The sequence below is a fragment of the Podarcis filfolensis genome (assembly GCF_964270895.1).
Source record: "Podarcis filfolensis genome assembly, chromosome: 8".
Lineage (NCBI taxonomy): Eukaryota > Metazoa > Chordata > Lepidosauria > Squamata > Lacertidae > Podarcis > Podarcis filfolensis.
This window is the reverse complement of record NC_139611.1, coordinates 22,622,010-22,646,046: the sequence shown is the minus strand read 5'-3', so window position 1 is coordinate 22,646,046 and position 24,037 is coordinate 22,622,010. Positions and strand designations below refer to the sequence as shown.

Here is a 24,037-nt window from a genome sequence, read left to right as displayed (position 1 = left end):
GATGCTTTGCATCCCCTCTGCGGCCTCCTCTTTATGATACATTTCATGAGCCACGCTGGGCCAAGGCAGTGTCTAGTCCAGCATCCTGTTCTCACAGTGGCCAACCAGATGCACATTATGAAAAGCCTACAAGCAGGAGGCGAGTACAACATCTCCTCTACCCACTTGTGATTCCCAAAAACCAGCATTCAGAAGCATATTGCCTCTGGCAGTGGAGGGAGGACACAGCTATTGTGGCTAGTAACACTGATAGCCTTGTCGTCCTTGACTTTGTCTTCTTCAAAGCCATGCAAGTTGGCGGCCATCATTATATATTGGGGGAGAAAACTCCAATGATGGAAGGTATGTAAGAGTCCAGTCCTGTTTTCTGACCTGAATTGTCCAGCATTCAGCTACATTGGATCACCCCAGTGTTTTATAGCATTATCCACTTTTACCAAACCATACATAATTTTAATTACCTCTATCATGTCCCCAATCCCTTATTCACTCCTAAAACTAAAACACCCCACATGTTGGAACCTTTTCTCACAGGTGAGTTATTCTAAGTACGTCATCATTTTTTGTTCGTTGTGTGCGTGTTCAGGGAGCTTCATGTCTTGAAGGAAATGGGGCAAGGTTGCAGAGTGCGTTCGTGTAAGAATTCTTACCTTCCAAACTGGGTGGGATGTTCCCAGTCGGATAAGTACCTTCTTTCATATACATCAGCAGCTCTTCTCCGGGTTCAATTTCTTTAATAACTTTATAATAAATCTAGACATTTGCAATGAAAGAGAGAGAAGAGAAAATATTAAATCTGCACAGTCACTTTCGTATGACTTAAAGGCCTTTTTTCCCCCAGAGGGAAAAAGAAAATTGCCCCTTGATCTGTTTGATCTTGGCTCTTTTCAGTTTTTACCCCACCCCCCATCCCTGCTCCCGGCTATTAGTCATATGCTAAGTTTGCCAGATTTTCATGGACTCAGAGGGGGGAAAGTCACAATTCAATATAGCTCAAAGCACATGTCTTTTTTTTCCTGGTTGGCAAATACACCTTCCAACACAAACTTGCATTGTTTGGAGGGGGGAGTTGGTCAGTGGCCTTGCAAAAGTCTCCCAACTTCCGCCCGAGCGAAGATCACAGTGTCCCAAGGGTGTTGCCTGCAAGGAAGGCGTTTTCAACACACCCCATATGTGGAATGATCCAAAGGTCTGCATAGCTTTGATGTCTTCACAGAGCTTCGGGTGAGAAGGGGCTCCCAATTCCATTCAGCACTGAAGGATGGCTCTACTCTGAGAAGAATTAGACGAAACCCCAAATATTGGTCTCTATCATGCTTCTTGTACTCTTCTGGTTTTTGTTATGCTTGAAAACTTCCTCTCTGATGCACAGAGCAACATCCCTCATGGGTACATGCAATGCTCCTCACTCAACCAGTCTCGTCCACTTCAGCTGCAAGCCAAACTATGAGTGTGCAATAGTGATCAGTGGGTCAGCCACAAAGTGAATGACAGAAAACCCATTTGCCCATATGCAGAAGCTATACAGTTGTGGCAGAGCCCAAGCAGTCATGAATATCAACAATCCCCCACTTCTGCACCAACCATATTCCTGGTAATAGAGAAGTACATGGAACAGGCAGCTGGTTCAAGAATGTTAGCTAGCACTGGGTTTATTTATTTGTAAAAAAAACAACAACACCCACCCCACCTCTATTCTGCTGTATCATAAAATATCAGGGTGCTGTATAGTGATAAAACATAAAAGACCATTAACAACAGGGTTGTTTTTGAGTAGGACCTTGGGGGACCTGAATACCCTAACCTTTTTTAAATTAAAGAATTTTTGTTATTGTCGGGGGTGGGGGCTGGAACGGATCTACACCCAATGCCTGAGCCAAAACCCCACCTATACCTGTAATCAACAAAGTTGTGGCCATTTCTAATCTAGATAATTGTCTACTTGAGTTTATTAATCACATCTTACATTTAGCCATTGCCTGGGGTGGGGTGGGGGTGGATGATCTCAGAAATTGAGCTGGGATAGAAAGGGTCGAGCAATCCTAAAAGTTTACCCATGTTTGTTTGTTTTTCAAGGGTTTTTCATATCAACACAAGAACCTTGAAACTCGTCCAGTGGCACATTGGCAGACGATGCAGATGTTTTAGCAAGAGGGTCATATCTGGTTGACCATCTGCCCACCCCCTTGTCTAGCAGCCGCATCCTGTACCAGCTAGAGCTTCCACAACAGGCCCAAGATTTGTAATGAAAATGATTCCCAAAGTAGACAGTTGCACAACCAATGTGCAGCCATGATAGAGGTCTCTGTTGTACTACTGATTTTGTGCTTCGAAAACAATCGAGGCCATCGTGGATAATAATATGAATTCATGTTGTCCATGTATTATTATTTTTGTCTTTGAGGGGGAGAGGGAAATTAATCTTGACCACAATTCAACAAATCACAGAACGCCAGTTGTCAAGTAACTCCACCACAAAAAACCCCACTGTCAGTGTCCCTTTACTTTATTTCCCAAAAGAAGAAATCCAATCAGAAGACCTACAGCTTATAAATGCAGCTGAAATGTGCGTCACTCAATGTTGAAAATGAATCACAAGAATAACTTGCTGGATTGGACCAATGGCCCATTTAGCCCAGTATCCTATCCCCAGAAGGGACGCGGGTGGCGCTGTGGGTAAAACCTCAGTGCCTAGGACTTGCTGATCATATGGTTGGCGGTTCGAATCCCCGCGGCGGGGTGAGCTCCCATCGTTCGGTCCCAGCTCCTGCCCACCTAGCAGTTCGAAAGCACTCCTAAGTGCAAGTAGATAAATAGGTACCACTTTATAGCGGGAAGGTAAACGGCGTTTCCGTGTGCTGCGCTGGCTCGCCAGATGCAGCTTCGTCACGCTGGCCACATGACCCGGAAGTGTCTCTGGACAGCGCTGGCTCCCGGCCTCTTAAGTGAGATGAGCATGCAACCCTAGAGTCGGACACGACTGGCCCGTACGGGCAGGGGTACCTTTACCTTTACCTATCCCCAGAGTGGCTAACCAGATGCCTGTGGAAGAACCACAATTCGGACCTGAGGACAAGATCCCTCTCCCCTCATGCAATTCCCCCTCTTTCATTACTGCTGACAACTGTTGCAGCATGGCTGAGTCCCAGAAATATATCCAAACTTAAACCCTTTCCCCTGCATTATAACTGAAAGTTTAAATTTATAACAATGCTAGTAGTTATGGGAGAGATTTTGTTATTATTGCTCAGTTTATAACCCCCAGGATGGGTTATGACTATTTAAAATACAGGCGTCCCCCTCACTTATGCACGATTCCCTCGTACGCAACCGTGTATATGCATAGTGCCAGGATAGAAATAGATTCAAACCAGGAAAAGGCAGGAGAGAGCTGGAGAGCCCTTGTGGCTTGTGAAGAGACCCTTCCTGAGATCGGAGGAGCCTGAAGAGGATGTAGGTGAGGGCAGAGGAAGCCCCAAAGAGACCGGAGGTGTAACATGGCTTTGCTTAGGCTGCTCAGGTAAACATAAAGGTAAAGGACCCCTGAACGGTTAAGTCCAGTCAAAGGCAACTATGGGGTTGCAGTGCTCATAATAATAATAATAATAATAATAATAATAATAATAATAATAATAATTTATTTATACTCTGCCCATCCCCAGCCACCCTGGGGAGTATTAAAATACAGTGGTCTGTTAAACATTAAAAGCTTCCCTAAACAGGGCTGCCTTCAGACGTCTTCTAAAAGTTTGGTAGTTGTTCTTCTCTTTGACATCTGATGGGAGGGCGTTCCACAGGGAGGGCACCACTACTGAGAAGGCCCTCTGCCTGGTACCCTGTAACTTGGCTTCTCGCAGTGAGGGAACCGCCAGAAGGCCCTTAGCGCTGGACCTTCATGTCCAGGCCAAACGATGGGGATGGAGACACTCCTTCAGGTATACTGGGCTGAGTAGGTCTAGCATTATCTACAACCCCTTACGCTGTTCACTGGGGGGATACTTTTCCTTAATGTGGGCAGTATGGAAATGTTTGCAAATAATAATAATAATAATAATAATAATAATAATAATAATAATAATAATAATAATAAAAGACGACAACTGAACCCTCTAAGACCATGCCCCTGGTTTATATTTTATGCCTTCCTTTCCCCTCTCTTTCTTTTGCTGCTTGTAAATATCTGTCCTGACTTCAAACAAATAAGCTCATGAGTTTTGTGCAACCAGCCTTGCAAAAACAGCATATTAGCTTTTGACGCAAGTGTCCTAAGGCTGCATTGTCAGCACTCGCGGTGGAGGGGACCTTTCCACAGAGAGGAAGGGGCAGGTGGCTTGACACATCCCACAGTGCGATGTTTCACAGCCTGGTGACTGCAACTAGAGGCAGCAGCTGCACTGATCTTTCAATACTCACGAGTCCCTTTCTAAACAGAAATCTTCACTAGAGTGGGGAGCTGGGAGATATAGCTGAGCCTAACCTGCGGCCTATGACATGGTGGGAAATGGCAACCTCCTCAGAGATGGGGAAATTTCCCCTGAGAACTTATACAGCTAGATATCCATGCTATCTTGGAAATTAATGACCAATATTCCAAACAAGCAAACAAATCTTTACTCACCAAAATAAAGGGTTGCACCCAACTAAGCCTGACTCACAGTAGACCTGCTGAATTAATAGAACTAAGTTAGCCAGGTCTAGTCATTTCAATAGGAAGCTATGGTTTTCCCAGTAGTTATGTATGGAAATGAGAGCTGGACCATAAAGAATTGATGCTTTTGAATTATGGTGCTGGAGGAGACTCTTGAGAGTCCCATGACTGCAAGAAGATCAAACCTATCCATTCTTAAGGAAATCAGCCCTGAGTGCTCACTGGAAGGACAGATCCTGAAGCTGAGGCTCCAATACTTTGGCCACCTCATGAGAAGAGAAGACTCCCTGGAAAAGACCCTGATGCTGGGAAAGATTGAGGGCACAAGGAGAAGGGGATGACAGAAGACGAGATGGTTGGGCAGTGTTCTTGAAGCTACCAGCATGAGTTTGACCAAACTGTGGGAGGCAGTCGAAGACAGGAGTGCCTGGCGTGCTCTGGTCCATGGGGTCACGAAGAGTTGGACACAACTAAATGACTAAACAACAACCACTGTAAACATTGGACACAGTCCAAAGTTCTTGACACTGCATTGGTTCCCATTCACCCCTAGTGGTCCCTCCGGGCCTGGCAGCAGGGCCTGACATCACTGGGCACCAGCCAAGGCCCCCACACCAGTAAGGGCCCATTGCCAATCCCTGGAGCTTCCTGGTCCACACTTTCCTCAATGTGCTGCTTGCTCACCTCTGCTCTCTGCATATGAGTAGCTGGGGAATGGAGCAACAGCCTTTGCCTGCTTTGGGAGTTGGTGTGGAATGGGTGGAGAGAAAGATAGGAGTGGGCAGCAATGACAGTGATAAGGAGGAGGTGGAGAACACATTCAGGAAACGAGAGCCTGCTGAGAGCACAATGCCCACCTGTCCTGGAAAACCAGGAGCCAACAGTGGTTTCCTCCCCTTTCCCTCCCCTAAAACATCCATCCCCAACCTGAGGCCCTCCAGATGTTTCTGGACTCCAACTCCCATCAACCCCAGCCAGAACAGCCAATGGCCAGGGAGGATGGGAGCTAGAGCCCAATGAGAGAAGTTCCATCTAGACTGGCATTCCGCCGGCTTTGGAAGATGCACCTATTTACACAGGCATTCCTATGATCTCTCCACCTTTGACCTCTCATCTCTTGTTTTAATTGGTGTACTGTTTTAATGGAATTGTTCCCCCCCCCAATTTTAATTATGGGTGCTTATATTTTAATGCTTTAATGGGATTGTTTCAGTGTGTTTCTTAATTATGCATGTTTATATTTTAATATCTGTGTTGTTGCCTTTCATACTTGTAAACCACTTAGAAGACAATATTGCCATTAAGTGGTACGTAATTAATAAGTACCCACAAGGGCATTTGGAGGGCAGCATGTCAGGGAAGACTAGTTTAAGTTTCTTAATATTAGAATCCCATGTGAGGGATCTGCTTTTAATTTTTGCCCTGCAAAGTGGCACTCTTAGAAACAGGTAGCTATAAAGGTGTAGATAGAGGGAGAGAAAGAAAGAAACTTGCATTAAGAACCTAAAGCAACCTGCAATATTATTGATTTCTCATTCTTTTATCCTGTCTTTTTTCCTGGAATGCTTAACAACACGCATATGTTATAAAATATTACAAAACAAAGATTAAAATGACGGTGTGCAATCCACACCGACAATTAAAACACAACACAGCAGAAGACAGATTAAAGTCTATGTGACAACATAGGCTGCACATATATCGTTACTACTAATCTTATTGTTCCTCAGAAGCAAAATGACTTTGGTGGCATGCAGCGGTCCTGGGGATAATCTATAATATTTTCCCCCATCACCACCACCAAATGTTCCCTTGAAAATCACACAGCTGTTTCAGAAGCTTTGAATTCGCTCTGAATTTGGTTTTAGCCGATATTTGATGATGCCTCTAAGCAGCTCCCGAGGAAATGCTGAAATTCCGTTGTGCTCAAAGAATGATTCATTCAGTGTGTGATATATACCACCCCGTGCAATACAGAAGGAGCAGTATTTCATTCCTTGTTGGCCTTATAGGCACAAAACAACTATTGTTTCTCCTCTGCCTTGGTTTACCCTCTGCTTTTCAAAGTGAACCCATTTCTGACACATCTCACCCAGATTTAGCCAAATAGCCTGTCAGATATAATTTTAATAAATGGATAAGGCTGGATCACAAACTGCTGCTTTTTAACTTGTTGGATTTATGGACCTTTATTTTGAAAGGCATTCTCACGTTCTCTGAGGGGGTGCATCCATGTTTTTCGTTCACCCGCTAGAGGGCACCGTTTACCAATGAAAAGGATGTCGAGCGGCAAGGGAATCACTTCCCCAAAACTGGTATACTGTATATCCTACCGCTTCCTTCCTTCCTTCCACCTAGGAAGAGTTAGAGCCATCTCTCGAAAGCTTCCTTGAAGGTGGATACATAAAGGAAGGACCTTATTCCTCAAATAAACCTAAGTGCTAAACTGAAGCTAAAACAACCGCAAAATCCCTTGTAAGCATCTTTTAATGCAGCAAAAAAGAATGAATAGAAATTCATTCCAGAAGGCGCCATCCGCTCAGTCAGATAAGAACGATCACAACCTCATGGCAGGCGAGGTTGAATCCTTCCTAGCACACTGTGGGAGAATATGCGGGACAGATCAACTTTTAAAGAGTGCTGAGACTGAAGGGGAATTCTGCAAAGTTCATCTCCAGCTTTCTTTTGGGAGCAGGGGGGGGAGTTGATCGGTCCAGTAATCTCATCTCATGAAGGTTGAATTTCAGAGCGGATGGGTTATCCCCAACTCAGTTTTACTCAGAGATAAATCCAATGAAATTCATGGGACCTAAGTTAGCTGTGTCCATTAATTTAAATGGGCCTACTCTGAACAGACGCAACATTTTGTTAGGGGGACACATATCTAGTGAGACTGTCAGTTTTGGTTTCCTCCACCTTCTCATTTCCCTAAGCTTAAGTCCAGTTCTCAACAATCCTGCATCAGTCCTCAATTCCTCAAGAAAATTAGTTAGCCTTTCTAATAATACACACCTTTCTGTGACGCAACCTTTTTTTTGCAAAGCAACATTCCCTGATATAATGCATTTTTGTATGCTATTTTCACTAATATGTGCATTTCAATGCGGACTTAACCCTAGCATGTGCATTTTCTTTTTTTTTAAAAAAACTATTATTTAGTAATTTTTCACAGAGAAAAAAAACACTTTACAAATTTTAAGCTAAACCATAAGTTATTCTGTCAATTGGCTTCCCGTCCTCCCCTTCCATGGTTTCCTTAAATGCTGCATATTTTGCCTATACTATTCCATCCATTCAATTTAACCTATTTATCTTAGTAATACATGCTGCTGCTCCTATTTCAAGTCCTGCTTGCATTTTCATCTCGCTGCAGTAGTTCTTTAAATACTCAATGAAAAGTTTCCAATTCTCAATGAATTTTTCATCATCGCATGTGCATTTCTGTACACATTACTTGGCTGGAGAAGTGCATTGCAAAAATAAAATAAAAATAAAATCAGAGAAAGAGCACCTTTTGAACGATGGCTGCGTTTTGATTTGTGTAAATATCTTGGAAAGTGAAAATCGGGTGGGTTGGAATTTCAAATAGAAGCAAATTTAATCTCTTCCCCCATCCCTACAAAGAGCATGGGGAAGGGCTGTAGCTCAGCAGGACAGCACCTGCTTTTCGTGTGGAAGATCCTAGGATCAATCTCTGCCATCTCTCTAGGGATATTTCCTAACTCAAACCCTGGAAAGCAACTACCTGTCAAGGTAGACAATACTGCACTAGATGAACCAATCATTTGATTCTGTGGAAAGCAGCTTCCGATGGCCTTTTGTTCCTACATCTAAAACTTCATTAAGTTTCCCGAGTGAGATGGAGGAAAGGGGCATGATGCTGGGTCATGATGAGATGGCAGTTGTACTGATTTCAAGCTTCATTGGAATTAAGTCCGCTGTCCTTTAGATCCTGGCCCAGACACGATTCAAAGTTAAGAAGCCCCTAGCAGCCCCTCTCCATCTACACTGCATTGCAAAGCAGAGGTTTAAAGGCTCCGCAGAATGCAGGCATATTGACAAACACAAGGTGACAAAAGCTGGGCTGAGGAGAGGGAGAGGAAGAGAGAGAAAAAACAACAATGAAATCTCTGACCTGCTTCTGCTGTGCAAGATCCCCCATCGGACAGACCCAGGTTAAATTTAGAGGGTCCCTGTGCTTTAATCCGGAATCAAGAGAGCTGACCACAAAAACCATTCTGTACTCGATTAGAGGGAAACAGCAGATATTATGGGCCTCAGGAAGCCGAGAGGGCGTGTGTGTGCAGAGTGTGGGGGATACTTCTATCTGCATCACAGCATCCTCAGTTCAGATTATCCCTCTCTTGCAAAAGTCTTCCTTTCACTTCATCCTCTCTCGGTTACCTAAAATCTTCACATCCGAGACACACCCACAGCTCTTATCAAACCAGCCTCCTTATGCTAAGAATGTAAGAGAGAGATTGCAGCCCCCTTGCAATTTGAAGGAAAAGGATGTTTGGGTTATGGGAGTCAGGCGTCCAGAGTTTCGAAACTGGCTGAAAACTTCCTCAGGTTTTTTTTGAGGGGTGGAGAAAACAAAAAGAAAACAGATAAAAACCCCCACAAAACTTTAAACTCAGCAACCAACAAGAACCCAGTTCCCTCGTCATTATAATTCCTGGGATGAGAACACATTCAACAGGGATAAATATCCCAGAGATTAATGCTACTTTCAGTACCATTATTATTTTGACTCCAATGCCAGTCCTACTCAAAGTAGACCCACTAAAATTAATGAACACGGCTAACTTGGGTCAACTGATTTCAGTGGGTCTACTCTGAGTAGAACTTAGTTTGATGCAATTTCTATTGCTGCTATTATTATTTCTAGGCATAATATTCTGTTGGTTTGTGAACTGCCTGGTCAAGGTGCTTACAGTTTACTGGTTTCACTCTGTTTTCTGCCATTTCAACATCCTCCTCCTCCTCGTTTGAAAAAAAGAGAGAAAGAGAGAGATTTCTAAGGTGGCCTTAAGGATGCCATCTGTGACACACTTACCTGGGAGCAAGTCCCATCCTAAAACTTGTTTCAAGTCAGCATCTATAGTTTTGTGCTACACAAGCAATTCATGGCTGAAATTATCTGTTCGCTGCTATGTGAATCTGAAAGACTAGGTTCTTGTCAAAGAAAGGACATGCTAGGCTCAGTGCACTAGCCTTTTAAGGAAGCTGGGGTCTCTTTGTAGTTTTCACAAATTAATGTCACCTCACTGCAGCTACAAGAACGTTTCATTTCTGACAATGTGGACGAGGCATGAATATTCTGTCTTCCTCGGCAACTAGCAAACTTGAATTTTTAAAAAAGGCATTGGAAATTATTGAGGATAAGTATGTGTTGGCTTCTCTTTTTAACTACAAAGATTTTTATCATTTGGATAATTTGCTAATTCCACAGCAGGTGTTACAAATGTTTGCTCTTGTTGTGAAAAATAAAAACAGCATTTCTGAAGTATGATACATTCTCTTGGATGCTCATACCAAGTTCAGAATGCCACAAAAAGCCTCACCCCAAGATCTGAAAGAAGAAAAGTACAGAAATATAGGTAAACGCATTTAGCAAAAACTGGGGGGTCAGAATGCCAGAACAACCTCAGGACATCTGATTTCCCGAGTTTGCAGTTGAAACTGATAAAAAGACTTTTAAAACCCCAGAGCATAATTATTTTAGCTAGTGTCAATATAAGAAACACACAACCAGTCTAAGAACTGGACCAGAAATGATTAAAGTGTAGAAATATGAATGAATGAAATGTCTCAGAAGCACGTGGGAAATATGCATCTTTGCTGAATAATGCAATAATACCAGTGACTATTGGAAATATATAACAAAGCTCTCAGATGCAGCAACTTAAAGAAAATTCAAGGGTGAATGGGGGCGGGGGGGAATACAACATGTAACAGAGGAGTACCTTGTCTTACCCGATGCAGAACAGCTTGCCAGACATAGTCAGGTTTCAAAAACCATTCACTGCCAAGTAAGTATGCAGTATCCACTAATTAGTTCTGAACCTCCCCTTTACGGCATTTGAGATACACATTTTGGAGATGGACGAGACTGTGGGTGGGTGATATCACTATTTGGTGGGGATGAATGGAGATTCAGAAATTCTAGAAGCGAGCAAAGGGATTTATCAGAATGCTTAGAAATGGAACATAATATCTCATACGTATATCTCCCCCAAATGGTGTCTGTTTGGCTAGGTGGTTTGTTTGTCTTTTGAGCCATGTTTGGCTACGTAAAATATTTTACAATTGAGAGGTTGCCAGAAAATCCATTGTGCATATGATAATAGCAAGAGATGAAACTATGAAAGATGAGTTAAACAGAACGTTGAATGATGTCACTTGGGAAGGTGATAAATGCAGATATTATTAATGCATAATATCAGTACTCTCAAAAACATTGCTAATCATAATGAATAAAGACAGGTATTGTTTGCTTCATGAAAATCTCTCGGTAGTTTAGTGGAATAGGTGATTCGATCAGAATGTTCTCTTGGAAATGCCAATAATCTAAAATGCTTTGTTAAGGAGAAGTAATAAATGTAAGTACCGTTTGGTTACTGGGAAATATGTTTGTAAATTTGCTGAACTATTTGGAAATATTATTTTGAAGGTACTTTAATCTTGAGTTTAGATGTGTGCATACTCTTACAACTCAAAATGTAAATGTGAATTAAAAGACCCTTTGCACAAATATAGTTCTGAACCAGATTTTGGGTATAAGAGCTGGTCCCAGAGTTATGATCCAAAGACAAAGGCTATAGTAACTTTGCTGAAGTTAGGCAGTTAAGGGAAATGAGTAAGAAAATGAAGAAAATGAATAGTTTCAGCTCGTAGTGGAATAAGCCTGGACTAACAGGCAGACAACAGGGCCTTTCTTCTTGTGACTCTGTCATCTGCAGTGCAGTGACAAAAAGAGGACATGTTTTGTAGTGGCACCCCAAATATAGAATAATTTTCCTAGGGAGGCCTGCCTGGTACCACATTTTGGCTCCAGGCAATTTTTTGTACAAAAAATTCTTAGACTTTTAATCTATGCTGCTTTTATGTATTAGGTTTGTTTTAACCATTTTGTTGCATTTTTAAAAATTACAATTTTGCTAATATAAGCTACCTCAGTGAAATTGTCTGAAGGGTGTGGTGGACGCTGTCACAATCCATCAATAGAAACAACAGATTGCCAGAGACCAGACATAATTCTGGGGAACCAGAATTCCCCGGAAGTTCTCTTCTCCACATTCCCACACCAAGTTTGTGAATTCTCTCTCTCTCTTTTTTGATCCTCATGAAAAATGATCAGAAAGTTTGCGTGCACTTCTCCTAAGATGCACATTTCCCATGCAATTGTCCGAAAATACTGCAGTCTTGCACGCTATTTTTAGCAACATATGCATTTTTCTGGACACTTTGCCCTAATGTATCCCTTTTCGGACACTTTACTTAGCTAGAGAACTGCATTGCAAAATTCAGATAACAGCAAACAGCTGTGTTTTGGTTCGTGCATTGTATCAGAACACATGAATTAGGTAGGTTCCCCTTTAAATGCAAAGTGAATCTCCCCACACACAGGTGCCAACTCCCTGGGGCCCTAGGTGCCCACAAAATTCCCCATGAAGGGGCCGGGCACCCACAAATTTTGGTGCCAGGGCCATGCAGCATGCACAGCCGTGGGCTCAACCTGGCACTCCTGCCCCCCCTCCATCCTTGATTCTGAGTAGACATAGCTAAGATTGGACTGTAATGGGCAGATACAAACATCCCATATTAATTAATTAAGTTACTGTATTTCTAGCCCAACTTTCTCAATGAGCTTGGTGACAAGGAGCTTTATGACTGAGTGGGGATTTGAACCCTGGTCTCCCAGGTCCTAGTCCAACACTCTAACCACTACACCACCCAAGCAACGCCACAGCTTCCACTATCCACTACAGCCCCTTAGGTAAATATAGACACGGAATGATGTTCTGTGCAAATGTTATTGGTCCAGGCTGGGATCCTGTACCCAGCTGGCTGCACTAGCTGGGGGATGATGGGATTTGTAGTCCCAAACACCTGGATTCTTGAGGGCACCAGGCTAGGGAAGGCTGGATTAGATAGGCAGACACATGTATGAAGTATTCAGAGGTTATTTCTCCCCCAGTATTCACTGTTACAGCAGCCCTCCCAAAGTTCTGAAACTGAAGAGATCTGAGGAGGGGAAACGACAAGAGCCTCGCTGTCGGTTCACTTCCAAAATGATTTCCAAAAGGAATTAAGTAGTTTAGGCAGAAAAATACCTTTTGTTTTTTTTTTTTAATAGTATTTTTTATTGCGTTTCTTTCCAAATTTTGTACATTGCAAGCAAATGAGGAGTTTACAAGAAACCATTTTTTTTTTTTTTTTTTTTTTTTTATAACAAAACAATAAAAATCAAAACAAAAATAATCCCAACTTGGACTTCCCCACCCCTTCCGATTCTGCGTTCTTTATATTAACCTTGTCAGCAATTTATTACCTTATGTCCTACCTTATTGTAACTTTTACATGTTATGTATCTAAATTCAATATATTATATCACAATTTTTATACCTTTAAAATAAACGTAACATGTTCAATTCATATTATCTCCTTTTCTCTTTTATCACTTGATTTACTATTTACTTAATCATGATTGCTAAAGCGTATCATTTCCAAATCATGCACAATCTTAAGATTCATACAGTTTATAATACTTTTGCAAGTAGTCTTTAAACTTTTTCCAGTCCGCCTCAATTGTTTCTACATCCAAATCTCGGATTCTGCCGGTCAGTTCAGCTATCTCCATGTAGTCCATCAACTGCGTCTGCCATTCCTCCAGCGTGGGTAAATCTTGTGTCTTCCAGTTCTTTGCAATGAGTATTCTTGCTGCTGTACTAGCATACATAAACAAAGCTCTGTCCTTCTTTAACACTTTCTGGTCCACCATGCCCAACAGGAAGGCCTCTGGTTTCTTGGGAAAGGTATACCTAAATACCTTTTTCAACTCATTATAAATCATTTCCCAGAAAGCCTTAACCTTTGGGCATGTCCACCAGAGGTGAAAGAAAGTCCCCTCTGCTTCCTTACACTTCCAACATTTATTGTCAGACAGGTGATGTATCTTAGCTAACTTGACTGGGGTCATGTACCACCGGTATATCATTTTCATAATGTTTTCCTTCAAGGCAGTACTTGCCGTGAATTTCATTCCGGTGTTCCATAACCTTTCCCAGTCTTCAAACATAATGTTGTGTCCAACATCCTGTGCCCATTTAATCATAGCAGATTTAACTGTCTCATCCTGTAAATTCCACATAAGCAGCAAGTTATACATTCTAGATAACAGCTTTGTCTTTGGTTCTAACAATTCTGTCTCTAGTTTCGACTTTTCCACCTGGAAACCAACTTTTTTATCCATTTTGAAAACCTCTTGAATTTGAGCATAATGTAGCCAATCTCGCACCTTATTTTTTAGTTTATCCTGGCTCTGCAACTTCCAATTGTCTCCAATTTTTTCAGTTAGTTCCCAATATTTCGGCCAGTAGGCCTCCATATTGGGTCTTTTTCGGGCCTTGGCCTCCACTGGTGATAACCACCTCGGAGTTTTACTCTCTAGTAAGTCTTTATATTTCATCCAGACTGCAAAAATTGCTTTTCTGACAATGTGGCTTTTAAACAATTTATGTGCTTTAACCTTGTCGTACCATAAGTATGCGTGCCAACCAAAAGCATTATTAAAACCTTCCAGATCTAGGACTTCAGTGTTTTCCAACAAGAACCAATCTTTCAACCAGCAGAAGGCTGCAGCTTCATAGTACAACCTCAGGTCCGGCAGGGCAAACCCCCCTCTTTCTTTTAAATCTGTTAATATTTTGAACTTTATTCGGGGCTTTTTTAGGCAGAAAAATACCTTTTGGAACCAAGCGGTAAAGAACGTTGTGACGTCATTTTATTTTTTTGCAAGGGGAAGAGGAAAGGAAGAAGGAATACAGAAACTGTTTTGTTGAAATGGGTTTCGGCTAAATAGCACACCTAGCATATCCTCCTCCTCCTTTTCTAGAATCAATGAATTTCCTCTCTTGCCAGCGTGTCACTGATGTTTCAAAATTAAGAAAGCCACTCGCCCCACTCTAGGGTTGTACCTTTTAAAAAGTGCTCTTTATTTTCCTACCTTTGCTAGCTGACCATTCAAACGAGCTGATCATATTGAACAGAATTTCTATCTGAACGCTCACTTTGGGAGCCTCGTTTCAGCTACAATAAATAAATAAATAAATAATAAAACCCTGAAATCATATTTTCCCGCCCCTCCCCCAAAAAACGTGGTCATGTCACAAAACAACTCAGTGCTGGTCATAGTGGAAGTGCTTCCTGCTAGCTTTCAGTTTTCAACATACATTTGGAAAACACTTGATATCAGAAACTGCGTATCTATATAATATATACACATGCATATATTGACAATAGCTATGTTTTGGCAAGTGCAGGAAACAAAACCAGAAAAAAACCCTCAAGCGTAAACAGCTTAATAAGATATTGGGGTGGGGGAGATGGACAGCTCAGGCTTCAGTCAAACTAAAAGCTATTTAATGCTTCGAAACTAAAACTGCAGTTTCAAACATCCACAGCAGCAGTGACTTCTGTTATGACTTTGACTGCTGAAGCTCAAGAACTGATCAGCGGTTTTTTTTTTTTTTTATGACTTAGCATTTTGCTGTTAGATCTGAAATGAGCCAAAGTGCCACCATTGCCACTACTCAAAAGGCGCTTTTGGTTTTTGCGGCACTCCAAGAAACCTGCCAAACCTGTTTCCCCAGAGTCTACAGCGGCATGGGTGCTCACACTGCAAGCCGCTCTGGCTCCCATTAGCTCTTGTTTCCAGCCAGAGAGAAAACACATGGAAGGAGCTATTATAGAAGAGAAGAAGAAGGGTTTGGATTTGATATTCCACTTTATCGCTACCTGAAGGAGTCTCAAAGTGGCTAACATTCTTCTTTCCCTTCCTCCCCCACAACAAACACTCTGTGAAGTGATTGGGGCTGAGAGACAGTGTGACTGGCCCAAGGTCACCCAGCAGCTGCATGTGGAGGAGCGGGGAAGCGAACCCGGTTCACCAGATTATGAGTCTACTGTTCTTAACCACTACACCACATTGGCTCTCTATACCATTTGGGCTGCTCCCCTGCCCATTATCCAAGAAGACTGTGTGTTCTAGAAAGAGCAGAGTATCAACAGGTTGCAGGAGGGTTTCCCTGCCTTTTGGCCGCCTTCCCTCCATAGGCGCCCTACAGGAATGAAAAACCACTGCGCCAAATGATCCAGAAAGTTGGACCTGCCATTTGCCCCCATCTGGGAGAGAGAAGTGAGGCTTGCCCCCATCCAAAACACACCACAAGCTTCTTTAAAAACCATACAGTGTGATGGCAGGTATTTTGTCTTGCAAGCTGAAAGCAAGGGGTAAGTAGTTCACCATACTCGATTTGCAAGAATGGCAATAAGCAGATATCCGGGGTGAAAGGGCCAGGATTTTAATTTGATAGGTGGAAGTCTTATCTCTGCATTTCACTCAGGATCATCATTTGAAATCAACGATTAACTAGTGCAGCCTTTGTGCTTGGATGGGCTAGGTGCCATTTGCACTGCACATCTAAAGCACTGTGAGACCACTTTCATAGTCATGGCCTTCCCCAAAGAATTCTGGGAACTATAATTTGTTAAGGGTGTTGAGAGTTGTCAGGAGGCTCCCATTCCTCTCTAGGGTTGCCAGATCAGGAGCAACCTAGGCCCTGAAATCCAGGGCCCAAACCTGAGACCTAGGAATGGCGCTTGGTGATGTCATGGGGGCAGGTCCTGGAGATGGAGGTTAATTGAAAGAGGGGAGCAGAGGAGGGCAACCTCCTCAGAGTGCAGCCAGCTCCTGCCAGACTGAAGCCTACAAGCTGCATGCAAAGTCTTCTTAGTGATTTTTAAAATTGTTATTAGATACTCTTGCTTATTAGATACTCTTGCCCACGTGGAAATTCAAGCCTTCCATCAGCCACCCGGAAGGGTTGAAGCAAACCTGGAGACTTCAGGTAGCTGTGCCCCTGAAGGACCAGGTGCACAGTCTGGGAGTCATTTTGGACTCACAACTGTGCACGTCAATTCTGTGTCCAGGGTAGCTGTCTACCAGCTCCATCTGGTACGCCGGCTGAGACCCTACCTGCCCACAGACTGTCTCGCCTATTTTTCGCTGGCTAGGTTCAATTCTAATCCTTCTAACTTCCTTTGGGGTAGGTATGCAGGTATGGCAGAAGGAGATAGGAGCTGCCCATGCGATGCCCACCTGGTGGAAACTCTAGCTCACATGGCCCTTAAATGTAAAATGTATGATGATCTCCGCCAACAATTTCTAGACCATCTATGTATTCCAATATGGAAAGCAGAGATGGAGGTTATACACTTCTTATTACAGGGGAGAGACCAGGAGCTCACCAAGTCAGTAGCTAAGTTCCTCTATTTGATTTTCTTTGGCACTGAAGTACGCTACAGGATACTGCCCTTGCTGGAGACCCACAGAGATGAAATAGATTGCTCGCCTCTTCTTCCCTTCAGCAAATGACTGTACTGTTGAAATGGTGACGAGCACAATTCAAAGTGTTGGTGCTGACCTTTAAAGCCCTAAATGGCCTTGGCCCAGTATACTTGAAGCAGTATCTCCACCCCCATCACTTAGCCCAAACACTGAGGTTCTCCTCCGAGGGCCTTCTGGTGGTTCCCTCACTGCGAGAAGCAAAATTACAGGGAACCAGGCAGAAGGCCTTCTTGGTAGTGGCACCCTCCCTGTGGAACGCCCTCCCATCAGATGTCAAGGAGATAAAGAACTACATAACTTTGAGAAGACATCTGAAGGCAGTCCTATTTAGGGAAGTTTTTAATGTCTGGCGTTTCACTATATGTTTCATATATGCTATTAGCTACCCAGAGTTGCTGGGGCAACCCAGCCATGCGGGCAGGGTATAAAAATTATCATTATGAATTATTGTCAGGTAAGACCTGGAGGCCTGGGAACCCTATTCCCCTAATGCACAATGCGTTCGCAACCCTTACAACAGCTGCAAGTTGGCATCATTAATTATTACATCCCAAGATAACAAGGAAAGTTTGATTACTCGCCAGCATGGAACCACTTCTAAAAGTGCCAGTTCCTCAGGTCAACGCACTCAAGTGGGTAATCTGGTCCCGCCTTGAATCTGGCGTGGTAACCAATCAGCAGATTTTCGAGAATATTGTTGTGTGTTATACTTGGGGTACTTTGCTGTGGTGTTCTGGTTTTTCTTTTTAAATGCAACCATTTATCAATTCAAATGATAAATCATCAGAACTTTCTCCTGTGATACACTTAACTCCACTCTCACTGCCCAACTGGCCCCCAAAGGTTCATCACAGCAGCAGAGACACAAGATGACATGGGGAAGAGAAGTGGATTCCATGGAGCCAGATCATACCTGGTCATTCACAGGACACACGGCTAAGTTTTGTTCTTCGCTGGAGCAAGCCACCCGGATGTACTTCAGCCAGTTCCCGTTTCCTGTCTGGTTGGCATCGACGCAGAATTTCTCAGTGCCCAGGTCATCGCCAATCTGAAAGAGAAAGCAGGGTTAAACAACCAAATTGGAAGACCATAAGCCAGGGGTTGGGAACAGCTTTTCAGCTGGAGGGCCGCATTCCTTTCAAAGCAATCTCCACATGGGACCAAGGGCAGAAGTGGGAAGAACAACCATGGCAAAAATTTACCTTTGTGCAGCAGGCTGCTTTATACACATACCCACACATGGATCCCCTCTCCATTCTCCATCCAGGTAAGCACGGGGCATTATCAGAGTTCAGGGATACATTCAAATCCTCAAGGAGAATCTGAAGCAGTGAAGCACTGAAGCAGTGATAGTGAGGGCTGTGGACTGGGGAGAGTTCTGAGGGCCAAATGGAAGAGATTGAGGGCTGCATTGGGCCCCAGAGCCTGAGGTTCCCTACCCCTGCTGTAAGACTTTAAGTAAACACATGAGCAGGGTGGGAGGGGGAAAAGCAGCCCAACATTTATAGGCCAGTTCAAATCGGTCTGGAAAAATCAGTTGCGTCTTGGAACTCACAACCTCTCTTGGCCTTTCTTCCTTTGTGCAAACTGAGAAAGTGCACAGTTCCAGCCCACAGAGACATCCACAATTGTGATTCCTCTGGCAAGGGGGCCATGCTGCCATAACCATGCCAAAGGCCATAGCTCCATGGTAGAGCATCTGCCTTGAATGTAATGGCTCCAGAGTTCAATCCCCAGCATCTCCAGGTAGGGATCAGAGAGGCCTCTCTCCCTGGAAACCCTGGAGAGCTGCTGCCAGCCAGGATAGACAATACTGAGCCAGATGGACCGACGACATGTTTCTATACTGTGGGCTGCATCCCTGAATCAAGCAATTTATGCCCGAGTTTCACCCTGAAATCCTTCACACAGAAGGGCTTATGTGGAAAAAAAATGAATAAGCCAGTACAGTGGTACCTCGGGTTACATACGCTTCAGGTTACATACGCTTCAGGTTACAGACTCCGCTAACCCAGAAATAGTACCTCGGGTTAAGAACTTTGCTTCAGGATGAGAACAGAAATCGTGCTCTGGCGGCGCGACGGCAGCAGCAGGCGCCATTAGCTAAAGTGGTGCTTCAGGTTAAGAACAGTTTCAGGTTAAGAACGGACCTCCGGAACGAATTAAGTACTTAACCCGAGGTACCACTGTAGTTGGGTTGCTTATGAAAACCAGCCCCTTGAACAATGTATTTCTGGGCATACACAGAGTGCCTTTAACCTCACTACAATTGCTATCAGTCACTACACATTTGGATTTGAGGTCAAAGGGTGTGACTTCTAGGCAGAAATGGATCCAGATTCCTCCCCCCTCTTTTTTTAAAAAAGTACATTGAAAGAGAGAATGGGGTTGATTAAAAGGCAGCATGCTTCATTGTCAATCTAAGCAACCTTCCCCAACCTGGTGCCCTCCAGATACTATTAAACTCCACTGGCCCATGCTGACAGAGCCAATCACCTGGGATTGTGGGAGACAGAGTCCAGCAACATTTGGAGGGCACCAGGTTGCAGAAGACTGGGCAAAGGCAAGTTATCTCGGCTGAAGCCTAAGAACAGAAGCCCAGATGTGATTAACAGAAGCCCTGATGACAGACATGCTCACAGATACTTAGAAGACACCGATGTGCAAGTGTGGGAAATTAATGATGGCGGTGACCTTTTAAAAAATCGCAGTTGTTTTCTGTTTCTCTCTCTTTCTCTTCTCAAAGGGCCTCTACTTTCTTCACACAGGAAAGCTAGCAAGTTATGTGAGAGTATCTGCAGACAGGTAGCAAAGATTTTTCACACACCCCCTCTTCTTTCTTTCTTTTTTGCAGAGGCAAGTGGGTGTTCTCAAGAGCTTGGGTACTTCCCCAGTGTGATTACTGCAATGTGGTTCAGAGTTGTGAGTATGGTTAAGGAACTGCAGCTGGGATAGGACATGACTCCCAGGCTATTGGCTGGGGTTTGGTGAATGGAGGTTAGGGCATCACTGTTGTAAACATGGGAGCTTGTGCAAGAGCAGGAATGCTTGAAATTGGGACCCAGACAGGTCTGGCCTGGATCCCTTTGTTAGACAAACACAGGTGATGTATTGCCTGGGGTGCTAAATACATAGTCACAATTGCTTCTACAGTGGACGCTCAGGTTGCGAACGTGATCTGTGTGGGATGCACGTCCGCAACCCGCTGCGTCCGCAACCCGCAGCGGCACGTCTGCGCACACACGGGTTGCGATTCAGCGCTTCTGTGCATGTGCAAAGTGTGATTTAGCACTTCTGTGCATGCGAGACCGCCCAAACTCGGAAGTAACCCGTTCCGGTACTTACGGGGTTCGGCGGTACGCAACCTGAAAAAATGCAACCTGAAGCATCTGTAACCCGAGGTATGACTATACTGGGGTTTTTTTTAGGGGGGGGGGAATAAAGATGATGTAATCCAGGCTGGTTGCAGTTTTAAGGAGGAGGTGAGTAACACAGAGAACTAAACATTGAGCTCTGAATGCATTTTAGGGTACCAGCCATCACCCTAGAGACCTGACATAGCAGCAACTATGCCTTTTGGAGTACTTATTGTGTAGGCACACAACTTAAGTGCTCCAAAAGGCAGCCTGTTGCTCCACACCCCACCTGTATATTTGTAAATAAACACAACTACTACAAAATGCCAGGGACCTCCTTCCTAAGGACATCAAAGTTTTGTAAGTGTTGGGCCTTCAAAACTTTCCGCTGCTTTAAGAAGTGGATCAGGCTTAACAGTACTAACTTGGACTAAGTTACTGGGATGTTCTGGGCTCCATTCAAGGTGTGGAAGTGTTAACCTTCAAAGCCTCCTGCTTTGAGAGATGTCTGGTTTTTTTATGGATGATGAATACAATGTGCAATTAGCCAGATGTGGAAAAATCTAGTGCATGCAACAATGATTTGCATATCTTGCCAGAGTGACTTGGACCTTTGGCAAGCAGAAAATGACACCTTCACTTTTGCAGATAAATATCTCCCAAATCCGCAAAGCTAGTGAATGGGAAAGGGGGAGGGGCAGGGGACGGGGGTGTCCAGAAGAATCTCTGACAAGGTGGTCACCCCACTTCTGTTTAAAAGCCTCTAATGAAGGAGAGGCCACCACCTGCCAAAGGAGCCCTTCCCACTTTCGAAGAGCTCTTACAGTCAGAACGTTCTTCCTAACGTTCAGTCAGAATCACCTTCCTTGCAATGGGAACCCATCAGCTTGGGCTCCACCCGCCAGAGCAGCAGAAAGCAAGCTTGCTCCATCTGCTGTGTGACAGCCCTTCAAATATTTGAAGATGGCTAAGTCTTACCCAAGGGACACGGGTGGCGATGTGGGTTAAACCACAGAGCCTAGGACTTGCCGATCAGAAGGTCGGCGGTTCGAATCCCCATGACGGGGTGAGCTCCCGTTGCTCGGTCCCTGCTCCTGCCAACCTAGCAGTTCTAAAGCGCATCAAAGTGCAAGTAGATAAATAGGGACCGCTCCAACGGGAGGGTAAACGGCGTTTCCGTGCGCTGCTCTGGTTCGCCAGAAGCGGCTTAGTCATGCTGGTCACATGACCCGGAAGCTGTATGCCGGTTCCCTCGGCCAGTAAAGTGAGATGAGTGCCGCAACCCCAGAGTCGGTCACGACTGGACCTAATGGTCAGGGGCCCCTTTACCTTTACTTAAGTCTTACCCAGAGTTGATTTGTAGAAATGGACAGGCCCTAGTTCATCACATTTGTTCATTTCAGTGTGACGACTCAGGGTAGGATTGATATTGGGTACAACCCAATGGGTCTACTCTGAGTCTACCTTGATACAAACCACGGTGTTTTCAGAAAACAACAACACATCTTCCGCTTGGGTTATTTCTGTATTATCAAATCCTCCTGTATGGATGCAGATAGGGAAACTGGGGAGGTGATGAAAGGGAAGGCAGCTGTCTGTGTGGAGCTGGGGGAGGGAAAGGATTCTACCCCTTGACAAGAGGTGACAATGCAATGCTTTGCTGGCTGTCTCTGCATTTCTTCACTCATCACTTTTGTCTGGGCTCAACTCTGTCCACCTCAGCCCCCCCCAGCCCCCACCTCCAGGCATGTTGTTTTGATCGCCTCACTCTTCTGCATCATTCCTTAGGCTGGCCATTTCTCCTTTCTCATGTTCAGTTATCTTATGGGACTGAGGCGTGGAATTCGCTGGCATGGGATGCAGAGATGGCCTTTGGTTTACATAGGGTTGTAGCCAATGCTAGTCCTACTTGAAGAAGACCCAGTGTGATATATGAGGACCTAGCAGACCAGGACTTGAAGCTCATGGGGTGGCCCTGACCAGTCACTGCCTCTCAGCATAATTACCTCACAGGTGTTGTTGTGGGGATAAAAATGAGGAGCAGGAGAAGAACTAGGTATGCCCCCTTAAGCTCCCTGGAGGAAAGGCGGGATGTAAATGAATAGAATAGAATTTTATTATTACGGTCACAGATCAGTTCCGGGTCACTTACAATATCAGGAAAATCATAAAACACAAAAAAGGAATACATTGTATTGCAATTGGGTATAACAGAGACAATTCAGATATAGTGGCAGTTAAAAAAAAATTAAATCTTGATCAACCTAAAATTATCATTTAAAACCTTAATCATTTTGGTAGTACAACTTGTTCCCAAAGTTTTATGGCAGTCGCACAGAATTTGGCAACCCACAGGCACACAGAATTTGGCAGGATGTAAATGTAATAAAGAAAGAAATAGATTCGAATTAACGGCTATGGCTCACGTACGTCCATTAACTTCAGTGGGTCTACTTTGAATAGGACCTGGATACAGCCAGTCTCTTTTAAAGGGAAAGGGGGCGTTGTGGTGGGATAGGTTCTTCAACCATGACAGTGAAATGGGACCTTCCATGAAGGGCTGGTTCCTTCATGCACTGCATGTGGGCTTCCCAAAGGTTCACCACTGAGGGAGTCAAGATTAGATGGAGCCTTGGTTCATTAGATGATGCAGGGCCCTTCTTACATTCTTAGTTCAAAGCCTTGGGTTGCTTTAAAAGAGGATGGGGCAAACTGATGGACGGTAAGCCTATCAATAGCTCCTCGCTACAATGGCTGTGTTGAGAACATAAGAAGAACCTGCTGGATCAGGCCAATGGCCCATCTACTCCAACATCCTGTTCTCACAGTGGCCAACCATATGCATTTGGAGAGCCTGGAAGCAGGATCTGAGCACAAGAGCATCTCCCCCTCCTCCGGTTTCCAGCAATGGGCATTGAGAAGCATTGCTGCCTCTGATCATGGAGGGACAGCAAAGTCATAGTACAGTGGTACCTCTGGTTGCGTCCTTAATTCGTTCCGGAGGTCCATTCTTAACCTGAAACCGTTCTTAACCTGAGGTACCACTTTAGCTAATGGGGCCTCCTGCTGCTGCTGCGCCGTCGGCGCACGATTTCTGTTCTCATCCTGAGGTAAAGTTCTTTTTTAAAAAAAATAAATATCATTTTTATTAAATTTTTACTTTAACAATCCAATCAAATCACATTAAATATTCCAAATTATATATATACATATCAAATAACCCAAATATTCTGCCAAATTATAATTTTTTTTAATAGGACTTCCCATGCTTCAAGTTCGGAGGGTTCTGATCATCTGAGGTAAAGTTCTTAACTCGAGGTACTACTTCTGGGTTAGCGAAGTCTGTAACCCAAAGCGTTTGTAACCCAAGGTACCACTGTAGCTAGTAGCCATCAACAG

At 43.9% G+C, this 24,037-nt stretch overlaps 1 protein-coding gene across 5 annotated transcripts in view; it reads right to left on the bottom strand.

The window, feature by feature from the left end:
• Nucleotides 1-24,037, bottom strand: part of PRDM16 (PR/SET domain 16) — a 455,494-nt gene that overhangs the window by 46,115 nt on the left and 385,342 nt on the right. For all 5 annotated transcript variants that reach the window (XM_083628521.1, XM_083628523.1, XM_083628525.1 and 2 more), the window contains exons 4-5: nucleotides 18,196-18,330; nucleotides 651-753 (exon numbers count right to left, since the gene is read on the bottom strand). In XM_083628521.1, coding sequence (XP_083484647.1) covers nucleotides 651-753; nucleotides 18,196-18,330 — 238 coding nt within the window. The remainder of the gene's footprint in view (nucleotides 1-650; nucleotides 754-18,195; nucleotides 18,331-24,037) is intronic.